The sequence below is a fragment of the Apis florea genome, unplaced genomic scaffold, assembly GCF_048593485.1.
Source record: "Apis florea isolate Af1SG1 unplaced genomic scaffold, ASM4859348v1 contig_2293_pilon, whole genome shotgun sequence".
NCBI lineage: Eukaryota > Metazoa > Arthropoda > Insecta > Hymenoptera > Apidae > Apis > Apis florea.
Genome location: NW_028256554.1, coordinates 4,030,610 through 4,056,811, shown reverse-complemented (window position 1 = coordinate 4,056,811; position 26,202 = coordinate 4,030,610). Strand labels below are relative to the sequence as shown.

General features: G+C 37.8%; 1 protein-coding gene and 1 long non-coding RNA gene across 4 annotated transcripts; both read left to right on the top strand.

Annotated features, from left to right (window-relative positions):
• The first annotated feature begins 444 nt into the window (after nt 1–444).
• On the top strand, nt 445–2,901 carry LOC147658252 (uncharacterized). The gene is made up of 3 exons (XR_015290910.1): nt 445–766; nt 1,160–2,382; nt 2,444–2,901. It is a non-coding gene; the product is annotated as an uncharacterized LOC147658252 (long non-coding RNA).
• Nucleotides 2,902–4,738: 1,837 nt separating this feature from the next.
• LOC100870789 (cadherin-23) lies at nt 4,739–23,280 on the top strand. Of its 3 annotated transcripts, none has more exons than XM_086904043.1 (25): nt 4,739–4,919; nt 5,248–5,669; nt 12,292–12,569; nt 13,211–13,362; nt 14,660–15,040; nt 15,322–15,451; nt 15,871–16,238; nt 16,582–16,720; nt 16,786–17,041; nt 17,185–17,459; nt 17,548–17,873; nt 17,958–18,269; nt 18,591–18,864; nt 18,939–19,239; nt 19,399–19,594; nt 19,666–19,823; nt 19,905–20,310; nt 20,374–20,562; nt 20,624–20,917; nt 20,990–21,229; nt 21,317–21,502; nt 21,567–21,703; nt 21,794–22,185; nt 22,327–22,591; nt 22,668–23,280. In XM_086904043.1, the coding sequence occupies exons 3-25, from the start codon at nt 12,353–12,355 to the stop codon at nt 22,780–22,782; spliced, it is 5,709 nt and encodes a 1,902-aa protein (XP_086760169.1). In that variant the 5' UTR covers nt 4,739–4,919; nt 5,248–5,669; nt 12,292–12,352; the 3' UTR covers nt 22,783–23,280. The 3 variants fall into 3 exon arrangements, with proteins under 3 accessions (XP_086760169.1, XP_012343332.2, XP_086760170.1); XM_012487878.3 differs by having other exon boundaries at nt 5,045–5,669; XM_086904044.1 differs by lacking the exon at nt 5,248–5,669.
• Nucleotides 23,281–26,202: the final 2,922 nt, after the last annotated feature.

The following is a 26,202-nucleotide window of genomic DNA, read 5'->3' as shown; positions in this document are numbered from 1 at the left end:
TATTTCGAATAACAAAATTACTACCGTTCCTTTCTATTCCAATTATAAAACCCACTTCTTGATTTGGATTTCACGCGTAATTTTTTCTCCCTACGTCGCAATAATACCAAATATTTCGACGAGAAATCTAAATTTAACGTGGTATTTTCCCTTCCGATCCGTCAAATTCTATCCAAAATAATATTCACTTCTGGCATAAATCAACGATCCAAAAAGCAAGTCGATTCGACAAAAGTAAAAAAAAAAAAAAAGAAATAAATAAAAATAAATCGTAAAAATAATCTCGCAAATAATTCACCTCGGACGAGGTTAAATCGATCGATTGGAGAGGTCGATGTGGATTAAAGTTTCGAAATGCGAAACGGGCACGTATGTGCACAACTGGAATGGTGAATCCGCCCCTGGCGCCATGGTGTGTGCCCAGAGAGATGTGGCATGGTGTGTGGTTGTTGGTTGCCGGCCGATGCCCAGTCTCCAGTCTGGCTGCAGCTGCGAACCGGTTATATACTTTCATCTGGCAGTCTTAGCACGGTCCCTAAAAGAGAATCCGATGACTATAGCCAGGAGAGCGCATACATACACCGATGGAGAGAGAGAAAGAGGAAGAAAAAGAGAGAGAGAGAGAGAGAGAGAGAGAGGAGAAAGGGAAACGAGAGGGAGGTTAATACCTGTACCGAAGGCACGCTTATGCATTGGAAGAAAGGGCGTCGTTTTTTTCATCCGGACCAGCAGCTACTCCTTCTGGTGTACCAACGAGCTCTTTTTGGTAACGTTCATCTTTCACTTTTTGTTTAGCTTGTACACACACGCGTGCGCGCGCACCACTATATATACGCGAATCTTGTACAAAAGCTCGCGAAACTGGATAAATGGGAAATATGAGAAACGAATTATATGGCATAAGGACGACTAATTGGAGGTGCTTTCGTTGGAACGAGATCCAACGATATCGTTGAAGGGATGCGCTTACGTCCGATCGATGAATCCATGCCTCGAGTTTCAGAGAAAGTTGTCGATAAGATTGCAGCATCTTTTGTATCCCAAAGTTTTGTTTTCGAAGGGAGATTCTTTTTTCTTTTTTTTTTGGTTCGTGTATAATTGTCATACAAATAATTCATATAATTTCGTTTATCATTCTTTTTAATCTTCTTTTCCACAGGATCGTCCAAGATCTTCTCGCTAGAAGGATTGTCACTCGATGACATTCGAGGCAGTGGGACGTACGCGTACACATGGCAGGTTAAGTACATTTCGCCGTGATAAATTATCAAACTGTATTGCGTAATGAGAAGTGGCGTGGGTATTGAATTCATTCAATTCCATTTCAATGAAATCCTAGACAGGGTAAAGAAAGATCTTTAAAGATCTTCTTTTTTTTTTTTTTTTCTTCTTCTTCTTCTTCTTCTTCTTCTTCGGGTCATCCTTGACATCTCATTCATATTCCGCCCACGGGTACGAGTTTCTTCTCTAGGTGAATATCATTGAATTTCTCGGATACTTTCTTACGCTTCGCATTCCATATAAGAGTTACCAAGGTCTTCGAGTCTTGGATTTCACGATTGCGAGGATCACGTTCCACTACCAGTGGATAATAGCAAAAAAATCGTATAATAGAAAGGAAGATTCTTCGATACGGATGCATATGGAATTGGCGCTTTGGCGTTGTGTAAGCGTGTCGTCGATGCTTAATGATCCGGTATCCAATGAAAATTGTGCGTTGTTCGGGATGCTTGTTCGAGAGATACAAGTCACTTCGGGCGGATATGTGTGTCATGATTCTTTCGAATGGAATTTTTTCCTGTCGTATCGAGACGAGAGTATATAATATGAGATGTCTCTCATTTCTTTTCGCGGAAATATTCTTTCTAACGATCTATTATTTTATTCGATCGCTATTTTCTTTTCTTCCTCACTTTTTTCTTAATGCGATTTAAGAGTATATATGTATAAATAAAGAGAAATATTCAACGTTAAATTACATTTAAAATTATTCTCTATGAAATAGGTAAACAATTTTTTTTCTTTTACGGCCATCACCGACAGCTAATTTCAGCTTTTCAGGCATAATCACGTTCGATAATATTTGCTGGCACAACGCCAACACGGCAGATATGTAGCTTCGTTAGAACCAAATGATGTATTGAACGATATAAATTGTTATTCGAAGAGTCAACACTATATTCGAAATTGACATTGTTGTACATCTATTAGTTGACGTTTAGTTACGCAAGAATACGTCTGATGTATTTTTACTTCTTTCTTTTTCCTTTTGTTTTTTTTTTCTTCTTTTTCTTTTTTTTTTTTTTTGTTTGCAGGACTTGGTTTTCAACGATTGACAACTAATACTATCGACACTGGTATTCAGAATTGGAAAATCATCGTGTAAGTAAGAAATTAACAGGATATCGCTATTTCTAACTTACGATAAAATTATTTTCACCAGGTAGAAATTTGAAGAGATCACAAGGAAGATCGAGTTGGGACCGAGTTGTGTTGTATTGTACAAATCATGCCGGCTTATATTTCGGTAATCACATCACCCGGACTACGTGTAGTACACGTTTAAAAAAAAAAAAAAAAAAAGTCAGCTTTGAAATTCAATACGTGTATGATATAATCTACACGGAACAGGAAATTTAACTGTTGTCCGTGTTTGTAATTCACGTATTTCTCCTCGGCGACCGTACGTGCCAAGATATTTAATTCGTAATACGTTTCATTTATATAAAATGTCGATGTACTGTTACATCATCGATATTACGTTTAAAAGAAAAAGAAGAAATCAATTAATTTCTCGTTAAAAATTCATAATGGATATTTAAAGTATATAATGTTGAAATATATCTATAAAGAATATTCGTTGTTAAAAAATTTGTAATATATTGCTATTACTGAAGAGTATTCGTTGTTGAAAAAATTTTTTCAATACACATACGAAATTAATCCTTCTCTCTCTACGCTGGAAGAAGAATCGCGTTTGGCGCAAACTTCATAGAGTTAGTTCATCGAGAAGAAAAGTGGTGGAAAGTGACGTGAAATCGGGTAGCCGCCGCGCTATGTGAATTCAAGCTTTCAAGATGAATACGCGTACACGTGATACACACAGCGTAGGATCCATTGTGAGCAGGGTACACAAATAAAAATCACGTAGGTACAGTTACTTCATCCTGGTGTGCATAAAGGAGTACGAAAGGTCAGTCCTCTTGGAATTCACGGTGTACACGTATGCACGCTTTTCGACCGAACGAGGAGGAAACTCTTACAGTAACATCACGTAACGTTCTTGAACAAGTCCTAGGGAGAAGAAAGACCTGTCCTCCTTTTAAAATAAAATCTGCTCGCTATCTTGGAGCCTACGTAGTGCGGGTAGGTGCGTGTGAAGTCCGATCCTCTGAGTCAGCGAACAGAGTACGATGCATTAACGAGCAATTGAATTACCACAAGAGATATTTTCGTTTTATTTTCCGATATTATAGTTTCGAAAAAAAAAAGGGGGGGAGAGGATATTTCTCTTGTACTTGTATTTTATATCTTATTTTGACAGGTGTACGAGGTGGGTAAGTGTATCGAGCATATACACCGTTTATAGAAATAGAAGGTTTAGTTAACGTCTGATCGAACGAACCTCGAAACAATTTCAGAATTTACATGTTTGAATTATTGTTCAATGCATTTTAACGAGAAGTGAAGAATAATTATAATATATTTTTTTTATTCTTCTAGTAAGTAGAAGATATAATCTCTTTTAGAAGAAGAAGAAACAAAATTTAAGATTTGTTTAGAATCAATACCGTATATGAATGAAATATTAAAATTTTAATTATAATTGAGTTAATTAAACTTGATAACATTTAAATTAAAATATGTATCGTTTATTTTCAACCAACGTTCGACGAGCGAACGAATACAGTGCGCGACATCTAAACGCGATTGAAGAAGTAGCATTAGTTTGGTTCAATGAACTTACTGGTAAGTATGTTTCGTACCTGGTTTCGGTATCTCGATGCGAGATAATGCATCGATAACATCTGGAATTGATAAGATCGTGCGCATACGTATGGCCACGTCGTGAATGAGGTGCATAAATTTTCTTGGACCGTTGTTTCGTTAAATGGAATGGAGGAGAAAGGAACGTCGGTAGGTTATCTTGTTCGTCGATAACATCTGCACACGATAAAACAGGAAAATTCATAATTTAAAAAGGGCTAAAGTGATGCCTTTTAGAGAAAACGTGTCGAACATCTTTTTTTTCATCTTTTGAAATTTTCGATTTAAAGAAAAACAATTTTGATCAACGCTGTTCAATCACGAACAAATAACACATTTCCTTAAAGTATTATTTAAAAAGAACGTTCCTTCCAATATTTTATAAAAAAATAATTAGAATTATAACGATATTAGATTTTTATCTTTAATAAGAGTTAATTTTACAAAAAAAAAAAATCCTGAAATAAGATCATTGTTAACTACTAACGCGTAGTTAGTACGATTTTTTCAAATTTCTATTTTTGTTCTTCCCAGTAGTGTGGAATAGACGTGGATGTCGAAACACGAATGATCAGACGACACAAAGAGGGGAAATCCGTCGGTGCATGGCTCGGGGAGCACGATGGGCTGAATTTAACTTCGAACAACCGTACGTTTTGTGATATTCTGTGTACGGTCAGTGCTCACGCCGCAGAACGAAACACCAGCCACCGATCCTCTGCACGCTTCTGTCTCGATTCCGCCTTCAGTTCGCCGTCGTGAGTCCACCTGAACAGGTGACCGATCCTTCGATAAACAGTCATCATTTCTATCCTCCTTCTATCCATCTCTATGATATTTCTTCCGACCGTTTCCAAGAGATTATCCACGCAAACACGGTTCATTTGCTACGATCGTCGAAGAAAATCGATTTCTTCGTTTTCATTTCAAAAGTAGGTAGACAACAGGATCAATTTTTAAATTTTAACTGTACATAATAAAAAAATTGATCGAATCTATATTGAATATATATTTTGAATTAAAAATCGAAATGTGTGTAAATATTAAATTTATTTAGAGGATATGATGTTTCTCGAGTGAGATTTACACGATTAGTTGCAAAGGTAGCACCTGTAAACAGAGCCGGTGAGGGTGATCGACTACCGTGGGTAAATGGAGTTTATTGCCGTAGGCGAGCGTTCAGTATACCGGCGAGAGCTCACCTGGCCAGGTGAACACGCTGCGCCTCTTCCACACGGTTTATCAGTAACATGCTGACAGACAGCGGTTACTGCGAAACGAGGCTGCTTAAGCAAAATCTCGCTTTACCCGAACTTGGCAAATTGTCCTCGATGAAATAAGCCATCGTGAACGTGGAGAGAGATCTTGGATAACGTTGGAAGAATTATTATTTCCACGAACGAGAGTGAAATAAATTGTGACTTTTAAAGTAAAGTGACATGTTACCAGTGAAAGTTTAGAAAGAACGTAGATACGATTTATTATCGTATATATGCGTGCGCGCGCGTGTGTTTACCGAGACAGTGATTGTTTTTGTCGAAACAAAAGAATCGAATCGGAATAAGAGATATTTATTTTAAAGAGTGCAAGAGTTAGTCGTTTCGTGCAATTCTCTATTGAAGTAAAGTTAGACAATTTTCAAGAATATGTGGCGAGGGAAGAACAATTTTACGATGGATATCGTAAGTATCGATCAAAATCTTAACGAGAAATTCGATATGCGTGTGTTCGTGCTGCGAAAACTTTCCACAACTCCTGATTGCTTTTTTTTTTTTTTTTTTTGGCAAGTTTGGCAGCACACAGTTTCAAAAGTATGACAGTTACAGATAGCGTGTCTATCACGGCGGGTGATACGCGCTTCTGTGAATTATGTCAGTGTATAATTCGATTCTCCGGTATGCAATTAGAACTGATTCTGTGAATTAGGCTTCGAAGTATGTTACACGAGTAGAGCAGCTACGTTACTTATCGTAAATAGTCATCCGTGAGAAAGAAAAATTCCTTTGTTTGCGTCGATTCGCTCGTCTGTAATAAAATTAAATTAAAAGATATAAGAAATATATAAGCACGTGGATATACAACAAGTTTTGAAATGGCGCGTAAATGAAATGTTAAAATTAATAATAAACGAATGTGAGGATTGTCAAAACAATTTTGCGTAACAATGTTTACGTTCCATTTTATTGTACCTCCCTTTCATAAATCTTTGTGTACATTCTATGACTAAGAAATCAATGCGAATGAAAATTAAAACCGACAATGGGGACGCCAATGCTGCAAAAAATTGAATACGATCACCATTGTCCTCAATTTTTCTCTCTCTCTACACATCAGTCATTAACAATTAACCACTAATATTTCGTGACGCAATCTCGAATGAGATATAAAGGACATCGACATAATCACTTTTCATCCACGTAACAAACAACATTACGAAATTCCCATTTCTCTTTTTCATTTATCCTGAACATTATTGGGGGCTCCTTGTAATTATTTCTACGAAGTTGTTTCTTATCCATTCACGTTCTCACGGAGTACAACATCTCGCTTTACGTAATCGCGTAAAGTCTTCGTCTTCCTTTTTTTTTTTAAGACGAATTTTAAAGGGGAACGTAAATTGGATCGTAGACGTTGGAAAGCAATAAAATGTGGAATAAAGAATATAATAATTTAACCGACGTATGATGACGCGAATTACGTATTTAATGCAACTCGCAGCCCAGCTTAGTGCAACAATGTGAGGCGCGATTTAACGAGATAGATTGTGTTTAATTATATGAATAATTGCTGCTCGTGGGAATATTATTCGTTATTAAGATTGTACAGTTATATTTCTTTGCAAGAAATTATGATAATACCGAGAAATTTTTATTAATTGGAGATTTATCCTGTTTTACGAGTTTTTAGAAACAATTGGCTATTAATCGTATTACAGGCTGTTATTTTTAAATTGCTATAAAAAGATTCGATTCCCTCTCGAAAAGAACAAAAATTATACATCTTCGCACCTCGATAATTATTTCCAAACTGCTTTATATATATATATCTCGACCAATTTCTCGTTTCTGAACGAAATATCTAACACTTTTGATCTTTTAACAAGATGTAGTAACTTGTTCAGCTTACAACCAGGGGATACTTACATAGTGAATAACTCGTTAGGAATATATGTAACTCGATAAGAAGCAGTAACCAATACTTGTCGTGTAACCGATACTTTCGAGTTCGATGCCACATCATTTTTCAGAAATTGCGTAATTATTACGCGTAGAAATTACAAATTCTCTTTTGCAAAGTCTTTCTTTACTCAAGAAATTTCTAAAAAAAAAAAAAAAAAAAACCTATTCGATGTACAAAATTAATCCTTCCCAAACAAGTTCTTTCAAAAGCTTCGTGTAATTAACCAGAAGAAATAGAATTTAACGGTGGAAAAAATTGCTTACGTGCTATATATAAACACATTCCATTCTTCCGTACATAAATTTCATAGATCTTGCCAAGTCCAGGGATCTATCAAATTATTCTCGTCCTATTCTAACTGTAAAAGCCGGACGTTAGAATGAAAATTTCTGAACTCGGTCCACGAATATACAATTATCATCGTAAGGATGGGATTTATCGTTGTTGGAAAAAGGTGAATCGCGGAAGGAAGGAAGGGAAGGATCGTGGAACTCGTATCGACGATGCGAGTCGACGGCCGTCACGCAACGATGCATCCAACGATGGGGGTGAGCCCCGATGGGGGGAGGAGACGGTGGTATGGGGTGTGCCAATACCACGTGCAGCGTTATCATTCGGAAGCATGCATGGCAGGTGTAGGAAATGACGTCACGCAATACCTCGGAGTATCCCTCGTTTGAAACACGACCTTACCGTCTATTTTCGACGACTGGACGACCACCGTGCATAAAAAGCTTCCTCCGAGTGGACAGCACAATGGGCGTTGTCCTTGCCATTCGGATTAACAATCCTGCCTGTTAATTGCGCCCATCTTTTGTTTCCTTTTGTACGAAGCTTTCCTCTTTTTAACGCTTGTTTTACGCTTCTTAATACATATTCATATATCGTTGAACCAAAAAAAATGGGGGGTATGTAAGATCGGCGATGATTATATTTTGGATCGCAGTCGGACGCGCGAAACGGAATTTTTTATCTCTCATATTTCTTAAAAAACTACGGTATATATTGTGGTTTAAATAATATTCATGCAATTTGTAATTTATTATATTGGGATTGAAGATTTATTATGTTGATACGAGAAGCAAGAAATTAATAATACGATGTTAGAGATAGTTCTTTGTCGAATGTTTTAGTTGAAATTAGGTCGATTCTTATAATCGGTATCGAGTAATAAATGCTCAGGTTTTTTCTGTACGTCCTTGAATAAAGTGGAGAAAAGTTGGTTTCCAAAGATGTACGGAGTAACGGCATTCGTTCGTGTTTGAACGAGTGTGGTCTGATAAATAGTCGATCACTGTGTTCTTCGTAAGAACAAATAAAAAGAAAAAAGAAGAAAAAAAAGAAAGAAAGGTAACTGTAAACTTCAATCAGTGCACTATCGCCCTAATTGTTACGTTGCCTTTTTCGGATCGTATGAAAACAACGAACCTTCAGTCTTAAAAGTCAAGAGCGTGGCCGACACACTCTGTTGGCAACAAGAACACTACATGGCATATATTCGTAAGTATTCCCAAAGTGTCGAACCATTCGTGGCGCGAAAAACACCTTGTCTTAATCGAATTATCGCCTATTAAAGGAATAAAGAAAATTTCTATTCTAAAACAGAAAATTGATGACAGCATCTCGAACATTGCTTTCATCTTTACCTTCAACCAAAAAATTTAATCCAATTCGAACAATTCGATTTTTCGAAAAAAAATTTGAAACACTGTAAACTACTTTGCATATCGACTAACTCTTGTCGAATTTATACGTTAAACAAAGGAAATTTCGTAAGAATGGACAAATCTGATGCACGAAACTCAGCATTACCAAGTCGTAGCTGCTTCGTAACCTCGGGAAAAGGGAATAGATTTACATTTGAACGTGTACATTGATTGGCTACGCTCCCTTTGATACACGCGACGCAAAAAGAAGAAGAAGAAAAAGAAGAAAAGTGGTCGGTTACGTATGATGCGTAATTTCGAGAAGAAAAAAGATTGGTCATCTCGGTCACGACTCCTTCTGACAATCTAGATGCTCTTCGGGACTGAATTAATGGTGTTTCGTAATCTGGCTTAACTATCTGGTTTCCGGGCATCGGCCTTGCAGACCGCTGACCACGGCCGGATGCCTCTGTCTACGAATGGCGAACGAGTTAGCACCGGGGAGAAGTCGCTGAACGGGCGTTTAATGAAGTTGGCGTGGTTCAACAACCGTCCACCATCTTCATCTTCGGCCCGCCATCGTAATTTGCGTTTCGGTGCTGTTGATCGATCGCGTGATAATCGCTCGCTAATATCGTTCTCGGCATAAGTTTCCCATTTATCACGGGCGCAATCTTATTTTGCGCATACTTTTACGTTTGTACAATAAATTTCACTGTTACCGAGCTTTTTCCATTACAAGTTTCCATCCAGAATTGAATATTTATCGATGATAATTTTTTCTAACTGTTACCGCTGCTTATATGTAATTATTTATAATTAAGTAGATAAAATCTGGAGATGTAATTGTAGGTGGAAAAATTGTTTAAATTCAAGATGTAGAAATATTATATCGGAAAAAATTGTTAATAAATGAAAATGTTGATCTGTCTGGAAGGAATTAATAATTTTTTGCAGAAGCAGGAAATTATAAATATATTTATAAAACCAGAGTGATTCCAACGTGAAATATTTGCTAATTAAAAATATGACTTTTATTTTAACATTTAATTAAGGAAAATGGCTCTCTTGCCAACCTCGAATCCGGAAAATTTATTCAAACGAAATACTTTATATCATATTTTTTGAATTTTTTTTTTAAAAATATTTAAGTTTGAATTACAAAGTCGTGATAATGAAACTCATCGCGTTTTTAAAGTGTCATTACTATAATTATTACGTTCGAGTGAGTAATTAATTCTTGTATTAATTAGAGATATATCACAGATTTCCAGTGTTCTGATTTATCTGAAATAGCGTAATCTGAATTACGTAGAATGTAATCGACAGACGATATAATTTCGATATAATTATTTAACCCTTTAAGATTAATTTACCCCTAGATTATATGTATCTTGAAACATTTGATCCACATTTTTCAAATAAAAGCAAAATTGTTGTTGAAAGTTATAGTTGGACGTGCAATTAAAATAGATGCAAGGTCAACGAACGAATTGTTATGTAATTAATCGTTGCACGCAATAACAATTTTATGCGAATTCATTTATTCATCCATCCGCAAAAAAAGTCGTATATTTCTCAAGCTATTAAATAAAAAAATTGTAAATTCTCCTTTGAATCAAAGCGAATAAAATTTTTCCGTAAATTAGATTATTTCCATTGGAAAGAAAGGAGAACATTTGGAACAATTTGTATCGTAGGATTGAAACGTAAGTGAAAAAAACGTAAGTGAGGTTAAAATCTGAAGCAAATCATCCGAGATCGAAGAAAATGAAGCGTAGAATCCGATGCCTGACAAATTGGTTTCTTCTGGAACTCGTTTCGTTTTTTTCACGCTTGTATTACAGTTATGCGGTGTAGAACAACGACGTCGTGAGAAACCAACTGCGACTTCCTGCGAGCTTTCACTTCGTTTAATTGTGCTCATTCGTGACTCTTGACAATCTTGACATTGAACACAAAGCATTTTGTCGTGGAGAGAAAGTAAAGGGGAAACAGTTTATCAAGTGACAAATTGAACGTGAACAGGTGCGAAGATCGCCATTAAGAATTAATTTTCTCTCTTGAAATACTCTTCTCGATTATGACATCGTGATCTTTGAAGGAAAATGGCAAAGTATCGTTACAACTCTGTTACGTAACGTGATATTTATAAAAGAAACGACGGCGAAGTTTGCACAGGTAGCGTAACACAGATTTTATTATAATTACGCGCTAATGTAGTCGAACAAATGGTTCATAAACGAAGGATGATCCTTGATCGCCGAGACGAACGAAGCGAGATATCGACGGAATTTTAAATTCATATTTTCTTCTTCGTTAATAACACGTTCGAAATCATCGATCGAAGTTTATTTATAGTCAGGTATATAATAATATATTGTCGATTATTAGAAAATTTTTTACTTTCCCACCTTTCCTCTATCCCCCCCCAAACTTTCTACTTCTCCGTTTCGTGAAATTTCCATTTTGTAAATTTTCTATTCTCTACTTTCCTCTATGAATTTTCTCAATTGCGGGCGTTATCGGGATGAATTTTCGCTCATCGGGAGAAATCGGTTCGCGTGCCGCGAGAAAATCTATAACCTTTTTCATCCGACAACCGGTTTAACTCGCGCTTTCCTTCTGCCCGAGTTACCTTTCCAACCTTTTTGTCTCTTTCCACGATTCTTCTCCACGATCCCCCCCCTCTTCATCTTCTCCCTCATTTTCTCGCCGCCAATTACGGCATCCAACGTTGCACCATTGAACTAATTAACTTTGCGATCCACACGACTCCGTGGACTCGTTTCGATTCCTCGTTTCGAAGTCGGCCCCCCCCCTCGGCTTCTTCTATTTAGCAAAATCGCACGTTGAAACCGAGCGATCGATACGAGCGTGAAAGTGACACGCTCTCGAAAGTGGCGCATCCATTTAAATGCTTCCATGAATTTTTTCCAAAAAAAAAAAAAAAAGACGATCGTTTCTTTTCTACAAATAATATACGCAGTTTCTCTCTGGTTTAACGTATAAATAGGGGCTCGAAACAAGTTTGATTTTCTAACTGATTATCGTAGTAATTTATTAATAGGATGTATTTTATATATAGTACATGATAACACGTTTGCTTGAATGCTTCAACGAAATATATTAATTATTATTGGTACAACCGTTTTTTAATTGATGTTTTAATACGTATTCAATCATTTCGTTGTGAAAGTACGATAAACACTAATTTTTATTCCAGTTATTCCATTTTTATTCCACGAATCAAATTATTGCTATAACGAGCTACTTGTTACTTGTTTTATTTGAAATTAGAAATTTCAGATAGATTTAGACAGGAAAATATATATATATATATATAAAATGATGGAATTTCGAATACACGTTTAATTTGTCTCGTAAAAAGGAATTTTTAATCAATCTACGCTTTTAATTATGATAAATCGTGTTTCCAAATGGTAACGATTCTTTTTTTTTTATTCGAAAATTTCAGATTGGAAGCAAGTTAAGAAAGTTTCCAGTAGACGGCGAACGATAATCATGCCAATTAAGCGATGTTTGCCATCAAGATGACCTCGACGAAGCCGATCATCACGTTTTCATGGCTGTTGCGATCCTACAAGAGGCCTAGGTTCAAGTTGGAATGGCTCGGTTTCGTGTTCGCCTGCCTTTTGTCCAGTTGCTCGGCAAGGAACAATCCACCGCGTTTCCTGATCGACGGCCAAACGGAAATCATTCTCAGGCAGAAAGAAGGTCCTGATACGCCAGTTGGTAAGGACATATGGAACTCGATTCTGCTTCGGTTAACACGCCACACGTGGACGAGAACGAATAACATTCCTTAAAGAACTTCAAATTAAAAATCACCAGCAACATTATATTACTTCTCGTATTAACGTGTCGTTAATTTTTAAACAAGGAAGAAAAAAATAATAACATCCACTTTGGCAATTACTTTTCTATAAATTATTTATAGAGGAAAAAAAAAAAAAGAATTACTCGTAAAATTATTACTTCCATTTTTAATTGTAGGATTAATTTCAAATTGTAATAATCACTTTATTTTCTTTATTGCTAAAATATACCACGAACGTGTATTTAATTTTTGATTTCTCTCTCTCTCTCTCTCTCTTGTTATCTTTCCTCCTTCGTCTCGATCGAATGCTCGTAATCTCGAGACTATTGCCAGAAGTTTTTATACCCGTGATAAAAAAAATATATATTCCTTCGAAATTGGAAAACAAATTTTCCACGCCTGTTTTACCTGTTCAACCATCCTCCACTGACCGCATCCACCCACTCCTCGATATCATCACGCTCCGATCACCGTTTCCACGCGTTCAAATTAATCACGCCTTTATCGTTTCCTGGTGTATCGCGTTGCGATTCGTGCCGACTGGTTTCTGTTGCAGGCAGTTTAATTTACAGGCTTCGCGGCGTCGATCCTGACGGTGACAGCCTGACGTTCGGCGTTAGAGATCAACCTGGCAGCGACGTGATCCGGGTGGAGAATTTTAGCCCGACCGAGGCCAATATTTACTTGAACAAATTGCTGGACAGAGAGGTAATTTGTCCCCGAGACGGTCTATTTCACAGCGATCGTTTTACTCCCATCTCGATCGAAGCGACGACAGTAGCTTCGAACGTTTTCCAATATTTTCGTTTCAATCGAGCTTGCTAATTCAATATTAATTCTGTTGGGATTATTGGTAAGTTTGTTAATCCGATTGAAAGTGAAAGCGTGTGAACAATTTTGGGAAAGGTCGATCATTTTTCTCGGATCCTGAAAGTATCATTTAACGTTGGAAATTTTAGATTTTAAATGGAATGGTAAACGGAGGAAAAATTCGAGTCATCTTTTTCACTCGTTTGTTGCGACGATGACGAATTCCATCCTTTCGTTCGATTAAAAAATCTCGAGTAACTTTTTCTTTCAGAGACAAAACTTCCTTTTGAGACACGAAGAACGAGCGAAATTGCCTAAAACTGAATCTTACTTCTCTCTAACGACATCAAGAGATATCCATCTTAATTTTGCAAATTTCTAATAAAACTTTCGTTCGTCCAGAATTTGCAGTAATTAAATTTCATATCTCTTTTTACCTTCGGGGTGAAAAATAATTTTTGTTGCACGAGCGATCCTGGTGAATATGTTCCACGCATAGCAGGCTCGATCGCATCGAGGATATTAAAGAGAAACTCGGGGGACGAGCGAGCGAACTGAAGAACCGTGCAACCATCGTGCGATCTACGCCCGATCTATTCGTGGAACTTGTTATTTTGTCATCATCGTGCCTCTTAAAACGTGACCGTTCGCGTGTAGGCTTAATTCCTCGCCGAGGAATATCGCGCGTGATTATTGGTCTGACGCCGCCACGTATACCGACAGAGATTGTCTCTCGTCGTGGTTTTATAATGATCTGGGTAATGCCGCCACTTTCTAAGCGATAGGGTGGTTTGCATGATCCGTCTAGCTTTCATGATCCGTTCCAATTTGCTCCTTTTTTGCCATCCCGGACGAGATGGCGTTCGTTCCACCTAGCGAATTCGATTTACCAGGTGTATACCGCGCGAGAAAATCAATTGGCCGTGTTATTTATAACCTGTCTCTCTAATCTGCAATTACATATTCTCTTTTTTTTAGAAATTTCTGACAATCGTAGAAAAATATTTGTGAATCAGAGTGGATCAGCTTTCGATCGATTTCGATAAAATTATTCGTATATCTATATACTTCTGACAATTATAGAAAAATATTTTGAAATTGAAAATTTGATGAAAATTTCCAACTTTTATATATCGAATTTCGAGTATGTTAAAACTTCGAATCCAATATGTCGAAATTGTAACGTTTTGTCCAGGTAAGGGACGAGTACGCGCTGGTGTTGACTCTGACAGACGGAAGATTGGGCGAGGGGAACTTCATCACGCAAAGTTTACTGCTGCTGGTCGAAGATGTTAACGACAACGTGCCGATATTCCGTCCACATCCGACTTCGTTGACGTTACGGGAGGATTCCGGGCCGAGCGTTTTAACAACGGTCGAAGCCACGGACGCGGACTTAGGGGCACACGGGCAGGTGGTTTACTACCTGCAGGAATTGGACGGGGATAATGATGTGTTCAGTATTTCGACCGTGAATGGAAAAGGTGTCATCCGGCTGGTTGGCCGCCTCGATTACGAAAAGAAATATTTGTACCAGTTGAGGATTTTGGCCATCGATCGAGCGATAAACGAAAAGGTTTTTTAAAAGGAAAAAAATTGTCGATTAATAATTATTCGCAATAATTTATTTTCACGTTAAAAAATTGTGATACGTTTCAAGTACGTTTCAAGACATAGGGGTACGAAAATTGTGTTCGAGATAAAGCCCGCATGTTGATTATCGTTTACATTGAAAAGTATCTTTGCAAAATATTCGAAAGAAAAAAAAACAATGAGAGTATTTTACGCGATTTGAACTTTTATTTAACATTACGTAGTAATTGTTTTTCACTCTGTCTTTAATTATCTTTAATAAAGGTAAACACAGGAACAACCGCGATACTCGTCAAAGTTCAAGATGTCGAGGATCAACCTCCGGAGTTCATAACCATGACACCTGTTGCCAGAATCAGTGAAAATGCTAGGATAGGCACATCCGTTCTCCACGGTTAGCCAACGATTTATTATATATATATCATTAGAAACTATATCAATCAAACAGAAAAAAAAAAGGAACGAAACAAATTTTTAAAACAAATCCTCAGATTAATATTTAATTTTTGAATTACAAATTTTAAATAAATCCAGAGAATATCCAACGAAGCAACTGATAAATATCGTAGAATTATGTCTTTTTCAGAAGCACGTGTTCCGTTACTTTCACTCACCGTAAAATTAATAATAAAACATTCTCTAATTTACCAGTTAATTCTTTTCTTCTTCTTCTTCTTCTTCTTCTTCAAAGATTCAGGAAACGTTTTACGGCTCGCATCCTACGTTAGAATTTATGAAATTCGTTCTATTACGATACGATTACGATCGAATCGTTCCAGCTAATAGTTACAAATCGTGAAATAAACGTTACAGTTCGCGCGGTAGACGGCGACAAGGGAATAAACAACAAAATCGTGTACAGCATCAGCCAGGGGCCGAGGTATCTGTTCGACATTGACGCGACTTCCGGCCTGGTGTTCACCAGGGCGCAACTCGATCGAGAAGCGGAGGAGAACGCCGACGGCACTTTTATCCTCGAGATTACCGTGAAAGAGGTGTCGAAGATCGTGCCTGCCCCGTCCGTTTCCACCGAAGTCACTATCATTCTGACGGACGTGAACGACGAGGCGCCCAAGTTTCGAAGCCCGAGATATCGTGCCGAGATAAACGAGAACGCGCCGTACAATACGCCGGTTAATTTCATCGGCGATGCGGTGCCGGAAGTTTACGATCATGACTTGGTGAGAAGCGAGTTGTAATCTTAGATAATGTTCATCAGGTTATGAAAAAAAAAAAAAAAAAAAGAGGATCGATGATTCAATTTGAATTTCGACAAATGCGTAATTACAGATGCATGAGCGTTCTTATATGTACAGTTTACGCGAGAAAGTGGTTTCATTTCGACTTTCTGAGAAATTTAAATCTCGGAGAAAAAGTGTTTTTCAAATTCTTGCATTACAATGCTATGCGAAGCATTCGATTAATTCTTTACTTTTACTTGGTAAAATTTAAAAACTGTAGCGTGTTTTTCTTTTCGTTTAATATTCCGTTTGAACAGGTTTCTCACGAAGAATTTTATTCCAGGGTACAAATGGCACGTTTAGAATGTTCATCGAAGGTGACGACGGAATTTTCGACGTGACCCCGTCCAGAGGAATTAACGAAGCCCCCTTCCTGATACGCGTCAAAAATTCCAGCAAGCTGGATTTTGAAACTAGATCAGGTATCCGAACGATTCTCAGCTTAAATTTGATTTGCAACGTTGCGATAATTTCGCGATGATTTTAGCGGTAAATTTCACGTTAATCGCGAAGGAAGTAGTGACATTGGCGCCGAAACTTAGCAAAGTGCCGGTGGTCGTTTTTATAAAAGATCAGAACGACAATTATCCCGAGTTCACGGAAGACAAGTACGAGGTATCGATTCCGGAAAACTGCGCTGTTGGAACCACGGTTGCGTGGGTTCAAGCCTTGGACGAGGACAGTGGCAATTTCGGGACGCTTGGAATTAGATATACGAATTTAGGCGGCAGTATTGCGCACGCGTAAGTTTATGGTGAACGAAAAGAAAAAGAAAAATTTTTGTATCCTAAAATTTAAAAAAGAAATTGGAATATAGTTCAACAACGATTTCAACAGCTTATCTGCACATACTCCTTGTAATTTTTAACAATATTATTCGTTTCAGACTATCGATGGATCCTTTGACAGGGATAATCACGGTTAAGGAACCGGGGACGAGTTTCGACCGAGAACTAGTATCCCGACATTATTTAACGGTGGAGGCAAGGGACGACCTTGGGAAAGGGAATCGCAATACCGTCCAACTGATCGTCAATGTGAACGACGTTAACGACAATGCGCCTATATTTCTGCAAAACAAATACGAAGCGGTGCTTCTTGAAAACGAGGATCACTTCCAATCGCCATTAATCGTCGAGGCATTCGACATCGATTTGAATGGTTCGATACTTTCACATTCGCGTATTACACGTAGAGAATTCTTCGCACGATATCGATTATTCTTTCCTCTTATACTTTCCAAACCAAGGTACCAAGAACAGCGAAGTGGTGTACGCTTTGGTGTCGGGAGAATTTTCGAGGAATTTTAGTATCGATTCGAGGCAAGGCGTTATTACACCGACAACACCTTTGGATTACGAAGCGTTGCCCATCAGTCAAGGGCACAAGGAAACGTCGGTGCGCCCATTGAGATTGACAGTGCGAGCCAGGGATATGGGTAGCCCGAGCCTCAGCTCGGACGCGCCATTAATTATTTACCTGAAGGACATCAACGATAACACGCCCGCATTCGAGAGGACGTTGTACAAAAGAAGCATTCCGGAGGATCTGCCTGGTGGCACGAGTGTAGTTCAAGTATTACTCCATTCCGATCAAACGTTGTATCGTAAATTTACATATGAAACTCGTGGTGAAATGTAACGTGTGTTTGTCGCACAGGTTAAAGCATGGGACAAGGATTTATCCTCGCCCAACAACAAATTAGTGTATCGAATTCAAAGCGGTGCAGGCGATAAATTCGTAATAAGCCCGGAAATAGGAGTGATCAGAGTTGCGCCAGGATCTAATTTAGATCCTGATCTAACTTCGCCGAAGACAACTAGGTACAGCTTGAACGTTATCGCGATCGACAGTGGAACGGAGATTCAAAGAACGGCCGAAGTTCTAGTCAATATCACTATCGTCGATGTTAATAATAAACCACCTGTTTTCATCGATCCTGGCACAGTGACTATTCGCGAAAATACGCAGGTACGGTTTTGTGCCACGAATAATTTGGAAAAAATCTTTTGTCCGTAGAAATTGCACGTTTAATCCAAAACAACGTGACAGTAAAACTTATTTTATAAATACTTTTGCAAATTTTGCAATTTTTAAATTTTTAATACACAATCCTGGTACAGTGACTATTCGTGAAAATACGGTTTAGAAAAAATGTTTAACAATGTTTCTGCAAGTTATCGATAAATAAAATTTTTAATATTTCAAAAAAAATTTATGAAACACTTTTTGCAGCAGGAAATTACGCAAGGAAATTAAACATCTGATAATTTGCGCCATTTTGTTATTCAGGTTGGAGCGTACGTGCACCGTGTTGTTGCTAATGATCCAGACATCGCGCCGATATTGCGTTATCGTATCGATCCGAATTCTTCGGAGGCAAGAAACGAGGAAGGGACGTTAATCAAGATCCAAGAGTACGATTATCTGTCCACGTTGGAATTGAATGCACTCGATGGATTGCTTCGCGTAGTTAAATTGCTAGACAGAGAAAGAGTGGAGACGATAAGATTGGGACTGATCGTTGAAGACTTGGCTGCAATTAGGGGGATACAGACTGCATCCGGTTGGTACAAAGAACGGAAAGAGCGCGTGAGAAATTTTTTTTTTTTTTTTTGTAAATTTTCTTCGTCATTTCAGCCACGTTGAACATAATAATCGAGGACGAGAACGATAACAATCCACGATTCCGCCGACCATTTTATAGACGATCGGTGACAGAGAACAGTAAAAACGGCGTGAACATCGCGAACATCGTGGCTGACGACGCTGACAAAAATCGGAGCATTACGTACTCCTTGGAAAGCCCTAAAGAGCTCACGGATTTGGTCCATCTTGACTCTGAAACGGGTGAAATGGTTGTGGCGAACAAAATCGACAGAGAGCAATATTCCTGGCTCAATCTGTCGGTTCGTGCCACCGACTCAGGAATTCCACCTAGGTAAAGATTGTTCTTTCAATTTTTAATCGTTCGTTCGTTTACTCCGTTAAAATTGTGGATAAATTTTGCAAAACGTATGATTCAACGATACAATCCCTTGTATTTCTCGTATTTTCAGTTTAATCGAAAAAATGAAAAATCTTATTTTACTTTACGTAGATCGAGTCTTTCCGAAGTGTACGTTCAAGTGCTGGATGAAAATGATAACAATCCATACTTTGTCACTGACATTAATAACCTGAACGTGATGGAAAATTCTAAAATTGGTACAGAGATCGCCAGCATCCAAGCTAGAGATCCCGACAGCGGAGATTACGGAAAGATTACGTACCTTTTAGACAGGATGTCATCCGAGGTAAGCTCGAAACTACTTTTTATCTTATTACATTTCGTATCACGATCCATCATCAAAGGTCTCGTGAACAGGGTACGTTTGCCATTCATCCTGAAACTGGTGCCTTGACCGTAGCAGATTCGATCGATTGGGAGGTTAAACAAAATTACGTCCTGGTCATAGAGGCTTGGGATAATTATCAATTTGGTTACACTGCTGGCGAATCGAGAAACGCTTTCAAACAGATCCAGTAAGCTGATTTCTCGGATCTGTTTTATGATTGATATATCATTTAAATTAAATCAATTACAAAAATTTACCTTTTGTACAGGGTGACAGTGACGGATGTTAACGACAACCCACCAAAAATGGACGTACCCTCGACATGCGTTACCGTATCAGAGTTCCACGACATCAAAGACGTTATTTTCGCCATGAAAGCGAGGGACGCGGATGACCCAAAGACGCCAAACGGCCGCGTGAAAATTCGTATTCTCTTCGGGAATGAATTAGGTCTGTTCATGTTGGAGCAAACGGATTATTGGACGGCAAATGTAAAAGCAGCGCACTCCCTTCGAGGAAAATTCGGCAATTATTCGTTGCACCTGGAAGCACGAGATCTCGGCACTCCGTCTAACAAGGACACTGCTGTTCTGCACATCTGTGTGACCGATTACAACGACAATCCCCCAGTGTTTATCAGTCCACAGCACAATACGACTATTCGAATACCAGAGGTGAGTTGCGCTTTAATAATAAAAAAAAAAACAAAAATGTAACGTAAATAAAAAAATCCATAGAACGTAACAATTGGTACACCGATCATACAAATCGAGGCCAAAGATGCCGATACCGGCCCAAATGGGGATGTCCATTACCGTTTGAAACAAGACTTGGCCGGCCATTGGAGAACATTTCACATCGACGATACAACTGGAATTATCTCGCTAAAACTTCCTTTGGACAGAGAAACGCAAAAATTGTACGAGGTAAGTAAGTAAGTTTGAAATTACAATTAAATGGATGATGATTCATACCTTTTCATCTCAGATCAGAGTTGAAGCGTACGATCTAGGAACTCCAACCCCGCTCAGCACGGATCTAGATCTAATAATCTACGTGCGAAACATAAACGACTACGAGCCTCAATTTTTGGTAGACGTGTTCAACATCAACTTCACGGAGGAACAGGCCCCGGGTACCGAAACGGTACAATTGCCGGAAACAATCGACAAGGACGAGGTGGACGATCTCGACGATCCTCCCACCCAAGTGTGCTACTTCATAATCAATGGGAACGACGACGGCCTCTTCGTCCTCGACATTTTCAAGCACGAATTAACCGTACGCGTTACGATTGTTGTTCAATGCGATATGACTCGATACGCGGATTGAAATTTTTTTTAACGTTTTCAGACCGCAAGGATATTGGACAGAGAGCAGCAAGAGGAACATTTGTTGATCGTGAAAGCGACGGAAGACTGCAACATCGTTCCGGCAAACGAGACGTTGTTCGATGAAACGAACGACACCACGTTGAAACTTATTATAAACGTGTTAGATGTGAACGACAATCCGCCCAAGTTTGTCGGTAAAATATTTACGGGAGGAGTGACAACCGAGGCTGATTTTGGCACCCAATTTATGCAGATCAAGGTAGAGCGTTGCGTATCATTCGTCGAGAGAAAGGTGAAAGTAAAGTTGTTACATTTTGAAAAAAAAAAAAAAAAATGACGGTTTCAGGCGATTGACTTGGACGCGGGTGACAACGCCGTGGTCAATTATTACCAAGTTGGTAAAATACACATGACTTTGACGGAGGGTTTAGACGATATCGAGTTGCAACCGTTTCTCGTCAACAAACTCACGGGGGTGGTGAGCTTGAATTTTGATCCTCAAAGAGGGATGAAAGGATATTTTGACTTTATGGTAATTCAAATAGAGAAATCATTATTAAAAATGAAAAATCTTATTAATCTTATTATTCGAACAGGTGCTGGCAAACGATACTTACGGATTGGAAGATACAGCGAGGGTATTTATTTATTTGTTAAGAGAGGATCAGAGAGTTCGTTTTGTATTGCGACAACATCCACCAGAAATAAGGAATAAAATAGAAACGTTCAGAGAGTAAGCGTCTGCGTTAAAATTTTTCTTCTCTTTTTTTTTTTTTTTGAAACGAATTAATTTTTTCGTTTCGATAAATATAAAAATTTTCAGAATATTGGGGAACGTGACCGGGGCTATAGTTAACATCGACGAATACAAGATTCACGAGAATCACGATGGCTCCGTCGATCGAACAAAGACCGACTTGTACATGCACCTTGTAAATCGTCGAGACAACTCCATTCTCGAAGTGTCGGAGGTTCTCGAATTGGTGGACAGAAATATAGAGAAGCTCGACGGTCTGTTCAAGGAATTCAATGTTCTCGACACGCAAGCGGCCCAGTATCAACCGATTGTTCAGTACGAGCAAGCGGGAACCACTTTTTGGCTTTTGACTTTGACCTTGTTTCTGGGCGCTCTGCTAATTCTCTGCATAGCCCTCTGTCTCTCGCAGAGGGCCTCGTTTCGAAGACAATTGAAAGCGGCTAACGCCTCCCCATTTGGTAAATATTATATTTTTCAATTAATCGATCCGAAATAATTAATTAATTAATCAACCCAATATTGTATCGTTAAATTTATTTTGTGGAATTATAATGGAAATGCAAGGAATAATTAATGAAAATTATTCACTTTCGTTGAAGGAACGTCAGACGCGGAATTTATCAGAGGACCGGGCCGTGTACCCAACACGAACAAGCATAGCGTGGAAGGTTCCAATCCCATATGGATGCATGCTTACGAGAACGAATGGTTTAAAAGCGACGAGTCGATCAGTCATATGTCCGAGAGAGACTCTCTGGACGAAAATGCGCTGAACAACGAAGATATAATGAACGAAGCTAACGCAAACCAAAGAAACGATGATAAACCGTATTATATCGAGCCAAGAGTGTCTTCCATTTCGAGGTAACTTGTTCAATATAGATTTTTCATCGTTCAAATTAACGTGAGACATAATAGAATATCAATTTTGATTTTGTAGCGCGGAAAGTATCCCAGATATACCAAATGACTTCCATCGAAGTTCTCCCATATATAGAATGCAAAATAATATCGTCAATCCTCTTGGCAAGAAAATAGAAACGACAGAGCTGTAATCGAACAACGATGATCACTTTTATCCTCGATAAAAATGTTTATTTATAATATTTATATTATAATTTTCGTTAAGAGAGTGTAAAGTTATTAAAATAATTTTGTGTAAATAGTCAACAGGTTCGTACAAGTTTGCAGTGATAAGTATATTTAATATATTTATTTTATAATAATTTAAAAAAAAAAATAACGATTATATTACTTTATTTATCGATCTTTTGCCTCGTGCCTACCGTAATAAATACAAGCGTTTATCTTTGATGAACTTAATTCGCGAGTACATAATCATGACTCATCGGTTTAAATTTAGAAATTTAATGATCTCTGCACATCAATACATTTGTACACCTTCATACCTTTCTTTTTTTTTTTTTTTAAGGAATAAAATAATTAATTCAATTTTATCCTTATTTACAATCAATCAATATTAAGAATTTTTTATCTATGTGACGTTCAATAAGTAATCTTTGTTCAATAATAAAAAATGTTTTATTCACCAGTATGGTGCTACCATCTACCGGTTTCACAACGAATACCCTACCATTATCTAACATAGTTCTCACAGCCAGAAATATTTAATTACAGATTTAATCAATCGGATCTTCAACATCTGTCATTATGATTTAACATTTATTAAATCATTCTACAATATAATTTCTCTGAGAATTGAGTTTAAAGCACGAATCTTAAAAAGAAGAAAATCTTAATAAATCGCTAAAAATAATAATATTTTTAAAATTAACGATTCCAATTTTCACAATTCATACATCTTTGCAATCCCCTTGTTCCAATTGTTGGAAAATAACTTTCATTTCAACAATATCACCTGTACATAAACCGCTGTACGTAAAAACTGGTATCTCAGATCGAGCCCTTATAAATTAGAACGTGAAAACCGGGCATGCAAAATGAAGCCAACCCTCCCCCGGAACAATCTTGCTCGTGTATACGTAGCCAAAACTGGGTCGCATAATATTAAAGCGCGATGGCACTTGCACGAAGTCCAAGCCGTGTGATCAAAACGATCATCCCTTCCCGTATTAACTCGTGGCAAAAGTTTATGGCTTTACGATCGGTCGTAATAGATTTTCAGCGAAATTGTTTTTTCTTTCTTTTTTTTTTTTTTAACGGCGAGAGATCGTTATCCGCGAGAAGGTTATGGTGGCGGCTCGTAACGATGGTATCGCGGCACGAAATACCGCTAAAAGAAGAATCCATTGTTCGAATGCAAATGAAGCTTGTTGTGACCTCGATGGGTCAGTCACACTCCTTGGTCCCTTTCACCCTTAACTTCTAATTTAATACTGAGACTTTTCTCGACATTTAACTTTAACCCGGCACACGCCATCGTCTTATCAATCGCGAGGGAATTGGGATAAAAGAAAAATCGTGGCCGGGCGGATATTTTTCGATCGATATCTGAATGAACATTCGAATTAATTCGACGTTTGGATTAAGAGGAAACTTTGTCTTGAATGAATTTTTAAAAAAAAGTTATTAAATTTCTTAGAAAAAAAAAATAAATAAAAAGCGTGTTGAAAAAAGGAAAGATAAAATTATACATCGAAGAAGAGATTAATTCGAAATAAATTTTCTAATAACATATTTGCATAACTACTCTGCGTTTCGTTCGCACTTGAGACAGGAAGTTTCATAAATAGAGCTTGTCGCACGAGCATACGTTTTACGGGACGGAAAATGAGCGAGGCAGAAGTCGTACGCACAGAAATCGGTTGTAGGTTGAGAGGTAAGGTAGCCGAGGAAACGGCCACCTAACTCCCTTATCCTATTCCTGAACGTCAGCTTCGCGTGCAACCTTATGCTAATCTCGATCGGGTATATAAGCGACTGGTCAGTGTTCGAGTTCCCTTCTGCTTTTCAACCCTTCATGAGTCCACACACCAACGCCGCTAGGAACAATCTACTGGCGTTTCCATTAAAATCACTGGCGTGGCACCGCTCCTTAATTGATCGTATTTCCAGATAAATGGGATTAAATAAATAAACGAAAAAAAAAAAAAAAAGAAGAAAAAAAGAAATTAAACTTTCGTTACGAATCTTACGAGTTATGCATCTTTGATTTCCCTCGTGAAAATTATTCCCGTAAGTTAAGTTCCTCCGTTAATTTCTACCTACACTATGTTGGTAATTTTTTACGCCACATATCCCTGCAAATGACAAGTAATCGTTACTTGTCCTGCAGTTATATTCACTTGCTTGTGCCGATCTTGTTTCACGCTATTACTACATCGTGTAGTAAGAGATGCATTTATTGTAATTTGCATACACCGATCCTTTATCACAAGCACGAAATATCGATACACGAACAGTTCTCTAAATGTCCTTATTCTTTCGTTAAATTTATTCGAATTATTATTAATTTAATTGGATAAAGATTTTCGAATTTATGAACACGCGTTATAACATTACACAAAGAATATAATCGAGGAATTGTATTAATTTGTTGAATCAATTGTAATCGTTAAGAAAAAAATAAATGTTAGAAATGGCTACGCCAGCAATAAAATATCATTATAGGATTATTCACGACGAAACTCCGACAGTTTTAATCACAGGCAAGTTATCTCGTCTGGACGATGGACGATTAAAGAAATCAAACTCTTGAGATGTCTATCGTCGAAATTTGCTCCCCGTGGAAAACAAATCACGCGACCCCCGCGTTAAAGAACCCCTCCCCTCTTATTAGGGAGTGCGTATAATACTGAAGGCCCTGACTTCTCGAGCCCTGACTCATCCACGTTACACTGCCATTCGATATTACATCGATAACTTGCAATTTTTTTCGTACGACCTTACGGTGAAAGCCTATATTCCATTTACTTTTACCAACTTTTTAATTATTATTTAGAATTAATTATTTAGAAAAAAAAAAAAAGGAAAAAGGTTTGAACGAAGAGAAAGGAAGAAATACATTTTCGAATTGCGTGACCTTTGATAGCGAAGGTGCGATATCTTATCTGAGAAAGAAAGGAATTAATAAGAATAATTGGGAACAGTGATAAAAGTGAAAAAAGTTCAAGGTAAATGTTCTTATGATAGCTCCAAGGATTCGAAGAAAAGGTGATCGTGATATTGAATTGTAAAGAAAGAATTTCAATGTAAGAAATTATCGTTTCGAACAGCGTGAAATTATTTTAGTGGATTAATTGAGTCGGTATAAATAAGCAAGTACATTAACTATTTTCTGCACCTACGTTATCGCGATGATCTTTAAACATAATCAATTCAAGGTTGATACAGACCATTAAGAACAAGCGCATACATTACGTCAGATTACAATTTTGTGCTTTGCCGTAAAATCCGCAGTGAGGATTTGCATAAACGTTACCCTTATACGCATTATTAATGCCATAAAATTTCACAACTAACACGTTCAAGAAAAAAATCGCAATTTCTGAGAA

Coding starts and splice junctions, on each gene's coding strand:
- LOC100870789 (XM_086904044.1), top strand. CDS start 12,353: ATGTTTGCCATCAAGATGACCTCGACGAAGCCGATCATCACGTTTTCA. Junction 18,865..18,938: donor GGGGATACAGACTGCATCCG/GTTGGTACAAAG, acceptor TCGTCATTTCAG/CCACGTTGAACATAATAATC. Junction 21,230..21,316: donor CCCAATTTATGCAGATCAAG/GTAGAGCGTTGC, acceptor TGACGGTTTCAG/GCGATTGACTTGGACGCGGG.